At 44.7% G+C, this 12,157-nt stretch overlaps 2 protein-coding genes across 2 annotated transcripts in view; one reads left to right on the forward strand and one right to left on the reverse strand.

Annotated features, from left to right (window-relative positions):
- The first annotated feature begins 2,264 nt into the window (after window positions 1-2,264).
- LOC106891177 (epidermal differentiation-specific protein-like) lies at window positions 2,265-4,470 on the forward strand. The gene is made up of 2 exons (XM_014947511.1): window positions 2,265-2,385; window positions 3,589-4,470. Exon 2 carries the CDS (start codon window positions 3,642-3,644, stop codon window positions 4,167-4,169), a length of 528 nt encoding a protein of 175 aa, XP_014802997.1. The 5' UTR covers window positions 2,265-2,385; window positions 3,589-3,641; the 3' UTR covers window positions 4,170-4,470.
- A 6,690-nt stretch (window positions 4,471-11,160) lies between these two features.
- The window catches only part of LOC106891175 (epidermal differentiation-specific protein-like), a 2,971-nt gene continuing 1,974 nt past the window's right edge, over window positions 11,161-12,157 (reverse strand). The window contains exon 2 of the mRNA XM_014947509.1: window positions 11,161-12,117. Coding sequence (XP_014802995.1) covers window positions 11,663-12,117 — 455 coding nt within the window. The 3' untranslated portion in view covers window positions 11,161-11,662. The remainder of the gene's footprint in view (window positions 12,118-12,157) is intronic.

Raw genomic sequence — 12,157 nt, forward strand, 5'->3', positions numbered from 1 at the left:
CCAGCACCTCGATATCTCTCTTGTATTGAGGTGCCCAAAACTGGACACAATACTCAAGGTGTGGCCTCACCAGTGCTGAGTACAGGGGGACAATCACCTCCCTACTTCTGCTGGTCACGGTATTTCTAATACAAGCCAGAATGCCATTGGCTTTCTTGGCCACCTGGGCACACGGCCGGCTCATATTCAGCCGTTTGTCAATTAGAACCCCCAGGTCTCTTTCCTCCAGGCAGCTCCAGCCACACTTCCCCCAGCCTGTAGCGCTGCATGGGGTTATTGTGGCCCAAGTGCAGAACCTGGCACTTGCCCTTGTTGAAACTCATGCCATTGATATTGGCCCAATGATCCAATCTATCTAGGTCCCTCTGTAGGGCTTCCCTATCCTCCTGGGAATCAACACCCCTTCTTAACTTGATGTCATCTGTGAACTTGCTGATGATACACCCTATGTCCTTGTCAAGATTGTCAATAAAGACGTTAAACAGAAATGGTCCTAACACTGAGCCCTGAGGCACACCACTTGTGACTGGCCGCCAGCTGGATTTGAATCCATTGAGCACCACTCTTTGGGACCTTCCGGTCAGCCAGTGCTTGATCCAGCAGGTCGTATGCTCGTCCAGGCCGTGTGAAGCCAGTTTTTCCACCAGATTTTTATGGGGGACAGTATTGAATGCTTTTCGAAAATCCAGGTATACAACATCAACAGCCTTTCCCTCGTCCAATAATCTGGTTATCTTGTCATACAAGGAGATCAGGTTTGTTTGTCAGGACCTGCCTTCCATAAACCCATGCTGACTAGGCCTGATCCCCTGGTTGCCCATTATGTGCGTTTTGATGGTCTATAGTTTCCTGGATCCTCCTTTTTGCCCTTCTTGTAGATGGGTGTTACATTTGCCGCCCTCCAGTCCATTGGGACCTCCCCAGTCAGCCATGACTTCCTGTAAATGATGGAAAGCGGTTTGGCGAGCACGTCTGCCAACTCTTTCAGCACTCTTGGGTGTTGCCCATCCAGTCCCATAGACTTGTGTGCATCCAAGCGCCTTAGCAGGTCACTGATCTCTTCCTCTTTGATAGTGATGCTCTCATTCTGCTTCCCCTCCCTGTCTCCTCCCTCCTGAGGCAGGGTGTCCAGGGAACAGCTATCGGTGGTCATCTCTTAAACAATGCGGGAGATTCTCCTCTGGTATATCTGCTTGTTGTGATTCCTTGCAGAGGAGAGCCTGGATGGTGTGCTGTGGCTTCACTCATACCCAAAGGGAGGTTGTTCCCAGCCTTTTCAAAGACATCTGACTTGGTTTTCCCACCTCATTTATCACTCTGTTGGATTTATGAGGTCTGGTAGTGTACATAACCACTCATTCCATCTGCTGATATGGATGATTCATGGCTGTGTTGTCCTGGGGCCTGAATATCACTGCAATGAGAAGGAATACATAGCAGTTCCAGATCAGATTCAGGATATTAGGAAAAATTTTTACACAGAAAGCGTTATCAAGCATTGGAATGGGCTGCCCAGGGAAGTGGTTGAGGCACCACCCCTGGAGATGTTCCAAAGATGGGTTGACATGGTCCTGGGGGATATGGTTTAGTGATGGTTTTTGTCAGAGTTGGGTTGATGGTTGGACTAGCTGATCTTGAAAGTCCCTTCCAACCTAGATGATTCTATGATTCTATCTCCAAGCTGCTTTATTTCCTGCTGGTACCCACTCATTGCAGCATTCCAGTCATGACCATCATCCCACCATGTTTCCGTAATGGCAACTATGTCATAGCTGTCCTGCTGCACAATGGCTTCTAGCTCATCCTGTTTGTTGCCCATGCTACGTGCACTAGTATAGATGCTTGACATGCTTTACTAGCGCTGCATCCCTGTTGCTGCTCAAATGGCTACCTAGGTGAGAGAGAGGAAAGTAAAATATATAATAATAAAAAAGCTACTTCAGTGCCACCTCTGTCACCTCAATATCTCTCTCACATAGAAACCTTTGGGTATTAAATGTGGTTCCCAGGCAAGCAAAAAAAATTCAACAGCCCATGCATCACAAAATACTTTGTTACGGTTTTATTACTGGGATTCAGATGGTTTTATGGAGAATAAAGACAAACAAGAACCAAAGCTCTAAGATTTATCAAGATGTTTGCTTCTACAATGGGCTTTGGAACAAGGGTCATGAGGGTTACAGGTTATGGAAAGATCAAAATTGAAAAAAAGTCGTCAGCAGTTTTTGACATCTGAGGGTAACATCAGCCACTTCCCAGTTCTGTGGAATGGGGTGTTTCACAAGGCGCCGGTGCAAGCTATAAAAGCGAGGCACCTCTTGCAAAGAGCAGCACTGGACTGGAGGAAGTGCCATCAGCTCTCCCAGCCAAGGCGCCGACATCAAGGTGAGATGCACACATTTTTACAGGGAAACTTTCAACGGCTCCTTGGGCAGCCCCAAGCAGCAGACAGAGGGTCTTTATATGAGTGCTGAATGATTGATATATTAAGGTTTGGGTAGCCACAGCCTCCATAAATTCAATTACAACTGTAAAAAAAAATAAATGCTTAAATGTTTTTAATCCAAGGGCAAAGGGGTTTTTTAAAGTGAAATTCAAGCTTGATTTTTTTTCCAATGTTGATTATGTTGCTCAGGTCTTGCAATTGTAGTCTGACTTTTCAGCTTACTTGGGCTGAGCTGATCTTCTCCCATCCCTTCCCAGAATCAACTGGAGTAGCTGCTTTTTTCCCTCCCAAAACTTTGCTTTGATGACTGTTCCGTGATTTAGAAAGGGAGCTGTTATCTTAACTGGCCACTCGTTTCTTTTCCTGCAGCTCTTACTAAGAAATGCTGTGATTCTTTGTCTGTTTCCAGACAACTTCATGTGGAATTAGATAGGAGTGTTTGTAACAGTGCTACAAAAAGACATTCACAACCTGAACCTTAGTCTGACTCCAAGAGCTGCTGCTTTGAACTTCATTGCTTCTCTAGCTTGTGTCAAGAGCAGGAATCTCTTGATTTCAGTAGAATTTCATATGAAAAGAGAAATAAGGTATTTCAGTGAGCGTAGAAGTTCAGTTCTCACCTTAACAGAGTAGATGTTTTCCTATTTACAGTACAAAATGTGCTTTCATTTAGAAATTAATTGAATGTCTCGCTACCACTTTACTTGTAATATTATGTGGATCATGAAATCTAGTCCAAACAATAAACGCCAATTTCTAAAGTAATTCTCAAATGCAGTGTCAATTATCAACTGAAAGATTTATCACACGTTATGTATTTTATTTCATTCTTATTTAAGCCATACCAGTAAGATGTTAAACTAAATGCTCAGATGTCCCTTGCACATATACATAAACTAACAAACACAACTAAATCAAACTGGACGGTTTGGGTGTATATATCTCATTTTACTTTTTTCTTCCAAATGCAAATTTCTATGTCATTCCATCATTCTAGTCCAGCTGCTGCTATACTTATCCTCTGCAAGAAGTGTTGTACTTCACCTTTTTTCCTTCATCCCCCGCCCCCCTCCAGCATTTTGTGTCTGATGGGAAAAGGCTTCTCACAAGCATTGCTTATTTTCTGTTTTCCTTTCCTGAAGGCTGTCATCCAGCTCCTACAGCAAGGGATCCAAACTACAGAAGTCCTACTGAGATGGGAAAAATCACCATTTACGAGCATGGCAACTTCCAGGGCTTAAGCAAAGAATTCACCAGGAGCATTGCCAATCTCAAAGATGTAGGTTGGAATGATGTTGTCTCCTCTGTGAAAGTAATTGGCCAGCCCTGGGTGGCTTATGAGCACGTCAACTATACAGGCCGGTTCCTGGTACTTGAGGAGGGAGAACACAGCTTTGTTGGTAAGGAGATGAACGATAAGATCTCTTCCCTGCGGCTGATCACTGAAGATCTGCACCATCCCCAGATCACTCTCTACGAACATATCAACTATCAAGGGAAGAGCAGGGTGATAAGAGAAGCAACCAACCTGGCTAGGGGACGTGACAACGACACCATATCTTCTCACAAAGTCCAGAGAGGTGCCTGGCTGCTGTGCGAACACAGTGATGGAAGTGGCCTTCGTTACATTGCGCGAGAACATGAAAACCTCCCGAATTACACGACCATCAAATTCAATGACAAGCTTTCCTTTCTGCGTCCCCTCCGCCCCGGCAAGGCATAGGGCTCTTAGGCTGCAGACCCTGAGGGAAGCTGAGCGCTGAGGGAAGATGCAGCCCCAGCAAGAAAATTCCAGCCGCCCCTGCCCCTGGCATTCCCATACCCTGCGCTGTCTCATGGAAAAGCATCGCGTGTTGCTTCTGCTGCTAGATGCCTAAACAAAACGCTAGTATATAACCAGTATCACTTACTTTGTCATTTGTAATTCTTTTTACAATGCACTTCCTTTACCATGGCCTCTGCCGCTTTTTTTTCTGTATCCCACTTTGTGCTTTTGCCATTAAAGAAGATCTTGAAAGCAACAACGGGTCTATTTCATGTATTGTTTGTGGTTTAATGTAGATAAATATTGCCCTTCCGTGATGAGATATCTCTGCATGTTCAGGGAATGGTTCACGCAGTCACCTGTAAACATTTGTCATGGATCTCCCCTGAAAGGTCTTATCTCTTTCTATTCTCAGTTGTCAGTAACAGTGGCTTCAGGCTTGACTCAGCTAGACCTAAGATCTTGGTGAGCATGTCAAGTAATGCTGTGATCCTGGACAAACTCTCACCTGGAGACATTACTTAATTACTACAAGATGGATTGTATCTCCACACATTGATCATACTAACGATATAGTCTTCTATGGTCCTAAATTATAGAATCAAACAGAAAATTTTGATAAATTTGAATTAATTGGTTAATCACACAACAGGAAAACCTCTCTGATCTTTTTAAACTTTTGTTTTTACTTGATTATTACAAGATTGATTGTATCTCAACACATTGATCATACTAATGATATAGTCTTCTACGGCCCTAAATTATAGAATCAAACAGAAAATTTTGACACATTGAATTGATTGGTTGATCACACAACAGGAAAACCTGTCTGATCCTTTTAAACTTTTGTTATCTTGATATGGGGCTCCTCTTTGTCCTTTACCAATCCATGGGTATGGCAAGCCACAAACTAGATCTTTCATAGGGCAAAGAGGCAGATGGAGGATGAAAAGGCAGGCTGCAAGAAGTGGTAAACTCCAGGAGAAGGGATGCTGAAGCATCTGAAATTCAGTGTTTTTCAAGCCCCAGAGCAGCCTGGAGAATGTATCACACAATGACAGACTCACAGAATGGTTAGAGTTGGAAGGGACCTTAGAGATCATCGAGTTCCAACCCCCTGCCATGGACAGGGACACCCTCCACCAGACCAGGTTGCTCAGGGATGGGGCATCCACAGCTTCCCCGGGCAACCGCCCCTGCCCCTGGCATTCCCATACCCTGCGCTGTCTCATGGAAAAGCATCGCGTGTTGCTTCTGCTGCTAGATGCCTAAACAAAACGCTAGTATATAACCAGTATCACTTACTTTGTCATTTGTTGAAAACCTCCCGAATTACACGACCATCAAATTCAATGACAAGCTTTCCTTTCTGCGTCCCCTCCGCCCCGGCAAGGCATAGGGCTCTTAGGCTGCAGACCCTGAGGGAAGCTGAGCGCTGAGGGAAGATGCAGCCCCAGCAAGAAAATTCCAGCCGCCCCTGCCCCTGGCATTCCCATACCCTGCGCTGTCTCATGGAAAAGCATCGCGTGTTGCTTCTGCTGCTAGATGCCTAAACAAAACGCTAGTATATAACCAGTATCACTTACTTTGTCATTTGTAATTCTTTTTACAATGCACTTCCTTTACCATGGCCTCTGCCGCTTTTTTTTCTGTATCCCACTTTGTGCTTTTGCCATTAAAGAAGATCTTGAAAGCAACAACGGGTCTATTTCATGTATTGTTTGTGGTTTAATGTAGATAAATATTGCCCTTCCGTGATGAGATATCTCTGCATGTTCAGGGAATGGTTCACGCAGTCACCTGTAAACATTTGTCATGGATCTCCCCTGAAAGGTCTTATCTCTTTCTATTCTCAGTTGTCAGTAACAGTGGCTTCAGGCTTGACTCAGCTAGACCTAAGATCTTGGTGAGCATGTCAAGTAATGCTCTGATCCTGGACAAACTCTCACCTGGAGACATTACTTAATTACTACAAGATGGATTGTATCTCCACACATTGATCATACTAACGATATAGTCTTCTATGGTCCTAAATTATAGAATCAAACAGAAAATTTTGATAAATTTGAATTAACGGAGGCAAGCTTTTTCCAAGACTCGGAATTCCTTATAGGAATAACCTGCTGCAGCTGCCCTCATTTCACCACGTCACAATTATTTTCCTGGTGATCTGTACGGATCTCTGCAGAAAGGTCTCTCTTCACTGCTTTTGTCAGCTTCATGCTTTGCGTTCTTTGAGATTTTCTTTACAAGGATGGAGAATTTCAGCTTAGCCATATTATTGCTATCATCAACCCAAAGTCAAATGAGGCACTGCCAAGAAACCACAACAGCACAAGAGGCAGGAATATTCTGGCTAAGAAAACCAAGAAGAAATTAAAGGAAGAATCAGCCACAGAACTGAAAGTGGGGTGGCTGTGTTGCTGGGTAAAAATATGTTTGAAGATGCATATGAAAAAGAAGTTGCTGCAGCCCTGCTTCCTGCAATGGGTTTTCAGTGTTGGGCACATAGATGAAAAGCAGCGGTCATGTCAAGCTGGGGGAATACCAGTACTGGATGAAAGGAGCAAGACAGAAAGCAAGACTGAAAGCTTGCAAGTTTGCAAACAGTAAATTTGAGAATTCTGTGTTTGAAAAACAGCTTGAGTTTCCCCAAGAGAATGTTAAATCGATTGTTCAGAATAGAAAAAAAAAAAAAAAAAAAGAGATTTAGACACGTGCAGCAGAATATCCCGTCTTCTTGTTGCCCTCCACTTCTCTGATGGTGAGCTGCCTGGGTGAAGGATCTGCCACTACAGGTTAAGAGCAGCTCGTTCGCACAGATGATCCAGAGGAGCTTCATCACAACCCTGGAACAGTGAACCAAAGGGCCCTGGTATTGATCATCCACCTGCAGGTATGGCCCCGTAGTTTCTTCCATTGTGAGACACAGTCTGCTCGCTGATATTATTATTTGTGTGATTCCAGAGCTTTTAACTAGGATTTTGAAAGCTGCTATCTGCCCTCAAATGCATGATTCTCCATTTGAATGTGAATTAACGAGCATGTAAAAGAATTTACACCATCCTGATGTACTTCCTTTGCAGTAGGAGTTTCAAAACTGGTTCACAGATTCTCCTCTGAACAAACATGCCAGTGCCAAACCAGTGTTACTGAGGATGCCATTCTTTACCCTAGAATTGAAGTCCTTCCGCAGGATCCTTCTCCTCTGGACAATGGGGCAGCCAAAAATTGTATTGCTGTATATGCAGCTGCTGAAGCTCTGTGGAGTCTGTCCTCAGATTGCCTCTGAACTCCTGGTGGAAATTAAAATTTGTGCTGCCTTAAGCTGCATTCACTTCTGAGGGCTAATTTCTCCTGTAGGGTCATCTGAGTATAGGTTTGAGAACTGTGCAGGCAGTGCTGAAATGCCCAACAGTAACTTTTGGTGTAAGTAAGAGGAAAAAAACCCAGAAAGTGAGAACAGTGATGTGATGCATATGTTACAGAAGTCAAGTAATAGGAAAAAAAAACCCAGAAAGTGAGAACAGTGATGTGATGCATATGTTACAGAAGTTTGAAGGGAGGAGGAATATTATTTTTGCAGTTAATGATTGTACACAGGGATTTAAATGTTTCAGCTTTTATGTAATATTTTCTGAATGAAATTTGGATCCAGAGTCTGTAAGTCAGGCCAAATGGAATTCTTGCTTTAAACACCAAGCAATAACAGTCCCCATGTGTTGTCAGTCAAAAGTTATGGTTGGAGAATAGTCCCCATGTGTTGTCAGTCAAAAGTTATGATCCATCAATGCATCAAGCCCAGCCGTGACCTGAGATCTGAGGTGGTATGAGGAATCAGCTCCAGGAAATTTTTCAGAAGACCTTGTTATCTAACTCTAGGAAATTTTTCAGAAGACCTTGTTATCTAATCAGCAATGCAATATGGCATAGTTAGGAAATGAGGCAAGTGGTTAATGTGTAATAATCACCGTCTTTCTGGGTAGACGAGATCTGACCTTAAGCCCCAGTTTTATGTTCTGTGGCCACCCAAACAGGTCTGAACTTGTTCTGCAGACGTTTCTAACGAAGCAGAGGAAAGTCCCGTCTGTTTATGTATCACCTCTTAGTTAAACACATGGTGTTCAAGCCGCCTTGAACAATTACCTGATTCAGAGACATCCTGGCTGTAAATAAATTTTCAGCTATATATGCCAAGAAAATAAGAAAATACCTTCTTTCTTCTTTAAGAAATGGCAGTTCCACAAAGGAAATATCATTACATGTATTCCTTAGGAAAAATAATTAGAGACGTAAATAGTCACTCTCCTCTTACCAGTCGGTAATTACCTATGTAATGTCATTGTTGTGCTGAGATGCTGAAAAGGATCCCTCAGACATAGAATCATAGAATCGTTCAATAGGACTTCAAAAATAATGTTTTCCCCAAATGGATTTGGACAGAAGATGGCACTTGCCACTTGCTTTACAGCTCCAAAAGGTTTTCACTACTGGAGAGTCGCATTAGTACGGGGAACAAAACCATAATGGTGTTTGGCGGCTTTGCTATATATTGAGCAAAACGTTGTGCTTGGGCCTTCTGGAAGAGGTCTAAAGGCGACAAAGAGAGCTCTGCAGAGTCTAATTTACCTTATTGGGAAGGCTGAGAAGACTGCATACCACATACCCACTGATACCATTGCTACTGACCACATTGGAAGGTGCCAGTGCTTGCTTTCCCCCTCCCTGTACACCATCTCCTCTCTCTGGGCACAGCTGCCTTTACCTGGAGAGTGCCCAGTGTTTCCAAGTTATTTTAGCCCAGAGTAGGGAGAATGCTCCGAGTTCTTTGAATTCCATTTTGAAATCCCTTTAAAAGAAGAAGTGACCCAAGACACATGGAGCCTGAGCCATCACCATTGCACCTGCCCGCACGAGCCCAGCAGAGGAACACAAGAGGTCGGCATAGCCTGCAGCGTTTGTTTCAAGATGGGAACAAACCCCAGCAGATGATGGAGCAGCACGTTCTGAGCTTTGTTCTTAGGGATAAATACAATAAAATCATGGCAAACGGGAGCTCAGCACACAGCCAGATAAACATTGCAACACGGAGCTGTGTGACAGATGCCGTAACACGTGGTGTGGTGGTTGAACCCCAGAGGACAACTAAGCACCACGCGGCCGCTCGCTCGTTCCCCCGGGTTGGGATGGGGGAGAGAATCAGAAGAGGAAAAGTGAAAAAACTTTTGGGCTGGGGTAAAGATGGTTTAGTAGGTAAAGCCAAAGCCACACACACAAGCAGAGCAAAACAAGGAATTCATTCACCACTTCCCATGGGCAGGCAGGTGTTCAGCCATCCGCAGGAAAGCAGGGCTCCATCACACGTGATGGCTACTTGGGAAGACAAACGCCACAATTTCAGATGTCTCCCCCTTCCTTCTTCTTTCCCCAGCTTTATAGCCTGAGCACGACATCACATGGTATGGAATATCCCTTTGGTCTCCTCCCAACTTGTCGTGCGTTCCCAGCCCTCGCTGGAGGGGCGGTGTGAGAAGCAGAAAAGTCCTTGACTGCATAGCGACAACCTCAATCAGTAGTGTGTTATCAGCACTATTCCCACCCTAAATCCAAACCACAGCACTATCCTAGCCCCTAGTAAGAAAGTCAACTCTATCCCAGCCAAGACCAGGGCACATGGCTCGGGGAGTGCAGGTGCCGTTAGACGGGGATGACACAGAGCTGCAACTCTCTGCTCCCCAGGTCAACTTGGACAGGGCAAACCAGTTCTTGAAACAGCTGGTGATTGCATATCTGTAAGAAGGCCTCAAGTAGTTCATATGCCAAATGCAAGTAGTTTGAAGTTGACTCTGTCCTGTGGCTTTTAATGCACTGCTTTGGAGGTAAAGAGTAAACACACAGAGTCACGATCTTGAACCATAGGTCATAGTGTGAGGGTGGTGAGGCACTGGAACAGGTTGCCCGGGGAAGCTGTGGATGCCCCATCCCTGAGCAACCTGGTCTGGTGGAGGGTGTCCCTGTCCATGGCAGGGGGTTGGAACTCGATGATCTCTAAGGTCCCTTCCAACTCTAACCATTCTGTGAGTCTGTCATTCTGTCATTCTGTGATTCAGGACAGGCTTGAAAAACACTGAATTTCAGATGCTTCAGCATCCCTTCTCCTGGAGCTTGCCACTTCTTGCAGCCTGCCTTTTCATCCTCCATCTGCCTCTTTGCCCTATGAAAGATCTAGTTTGTGGCTTGCCATACCCATGGATTGGTAAAGGACAAAGAGGAGCCCCCAGGATTCCTGGCATGCTTGTCCCAGTGATGACCCCTGGCACTGCTTGGTGTGTTGGAGGGCCTTGAGCTAGTGTTTAAGCCTGGCCTGTGGTAGAACGTACCATGTGGTGACTCTTGAGACCGTTACAACAGTAAAATGCCATTACAATGTAGAATCGCAATGGGGGTAACTTTAGAAGAAGGGTATTTTCCATTCTGATTGAAACACCATAATTTCAAAATGATTCCTCACCCCATATCAAGATAACAAAAGTTTAAAAAGATCAGAGAGGTTTTCCTGTTGTGTGATTAACCAATTAATTCAAATTTATCAAAATTTTCTGTTTGATTCTATAATTTAGGACCATAGAAGACTATATCGTTAGTATGATCAATGTGTGGAGATACAATCCATCTTGTAGTAATTAAGTAATGTCTCCAGGTGAGAGTTTGTCCAGGATCAGAGCATTACTTGACATGCTCACCAAGATCTTAGGTCTAGCTGAGTCAAGCCTGAAGCCACTGTTACTGACAACTGAGAATAGAAAGAGATAAGACCTTTCAGGGGAGATCCATGACAAATGTTTACAGGTGACTGCGTGAACCATTCCCTGAACATGCAGAGATATCTCATCACGGAAGGGCAATATTTATCTACATTAAACCACAAACAATACATGAAATAGACCCGTTGTTGCTTTCAAGATCTTCTTTAATGGCAAAAGCACAAAGTGGGATACAGAAAAAAAAGCGGCAGAGGCCATGGTAAAGGAAGTGCATTGTAAAAAGAATTACAAATGACAAAGTAAGTGATACTGGTTATATACTAACGTTTTGTTTAGGCATCTAGCAGCAGAAGCAACACGCGATGCTTTTCCATGAGACAGCGCAGGGTATGGGAATGCCAGGCACAGGGGCGGCAGGTTACACACCCCTGGCATGTCTCTTGCCTTGGAATCTCTTTCATTTGACCAAAGGCCATCATTTCTTGCATTGGTGGGGATGTACGGGAAGGGAGAAGAGCGCAAAGCAGGGTGTGGGAAATCCAGATCTGCAGGGCAGCCCAGGAGAGAGCTCTCTCACGCGCTGTCTCTGAGAAGAGCGATACGAGCACCGGCTGAATCGAGAGAGATCTAGGGCTGGAATTTTCTTGCTGGGGCTGCATCTTCCCTCAGCGCCACAGGGTCTGCAGCCTAGCAGCCACATCCCTTGCCGGGGCGGAGGGGACGCAGAAAGGAAAGCTTGTCATTGAAGTTGATGGCCTTGTAATTCGGGAAGACTTCGTGTTCTCGCGCAATGTAACGAAGGCCACTTCCATCACTGTGTTCGCACAGCAGCCAGGCACCTCTCTGGACTTTGTGAGAAGATACGATGTCGTTGTCATGTCCCCTAGCCAGGTTGGTTGGTTCTTTGATCACCCTGCTCTTCCCTTGATAGTTGATATGTTCGTAGAGAGTGATCTGGGGATGGTGCAGATCTTCAGTGATCAGCTGCAGGGAAGAGATCTTATCGTTCATCTCCTTACCAACAAAGCTGTGTTCTCCCTCCTCAAGTACCAGGAACCGGCCTGTATAGTTGATGTGCTCATAAGCCACCCAAGGCTGGCCAATTACTTTCACTGAGGAGACACAATCATTCCAATCTACATCTTTGAGATTGGCAATGTCCCTGGTGAATTCTTTGCTGTA

Source organism: Calidris pugnax, unplaced genomic scaffold, assembly GCF_001431845.1.
Source record: "Calidris pugnax isolate Ruff unplaced genomic scaffold, ASM143184v1 scaffold175, whole genome shotgun sequence".
NCBI lineage: Eukaryota > Metazoa > Chordata > Aves > Charadriiformes > Scolopacidae > Calidris > Calidris pugnax.

Coding starts and splice junctions, on each gene's coding strand:
- LOC106891177 (XM_014947511.1), top strand. CDS start 3,642: ATGGGAAAAATCACCATTTACGAGCATGGCAACTTCCAGGGCTTAAGC.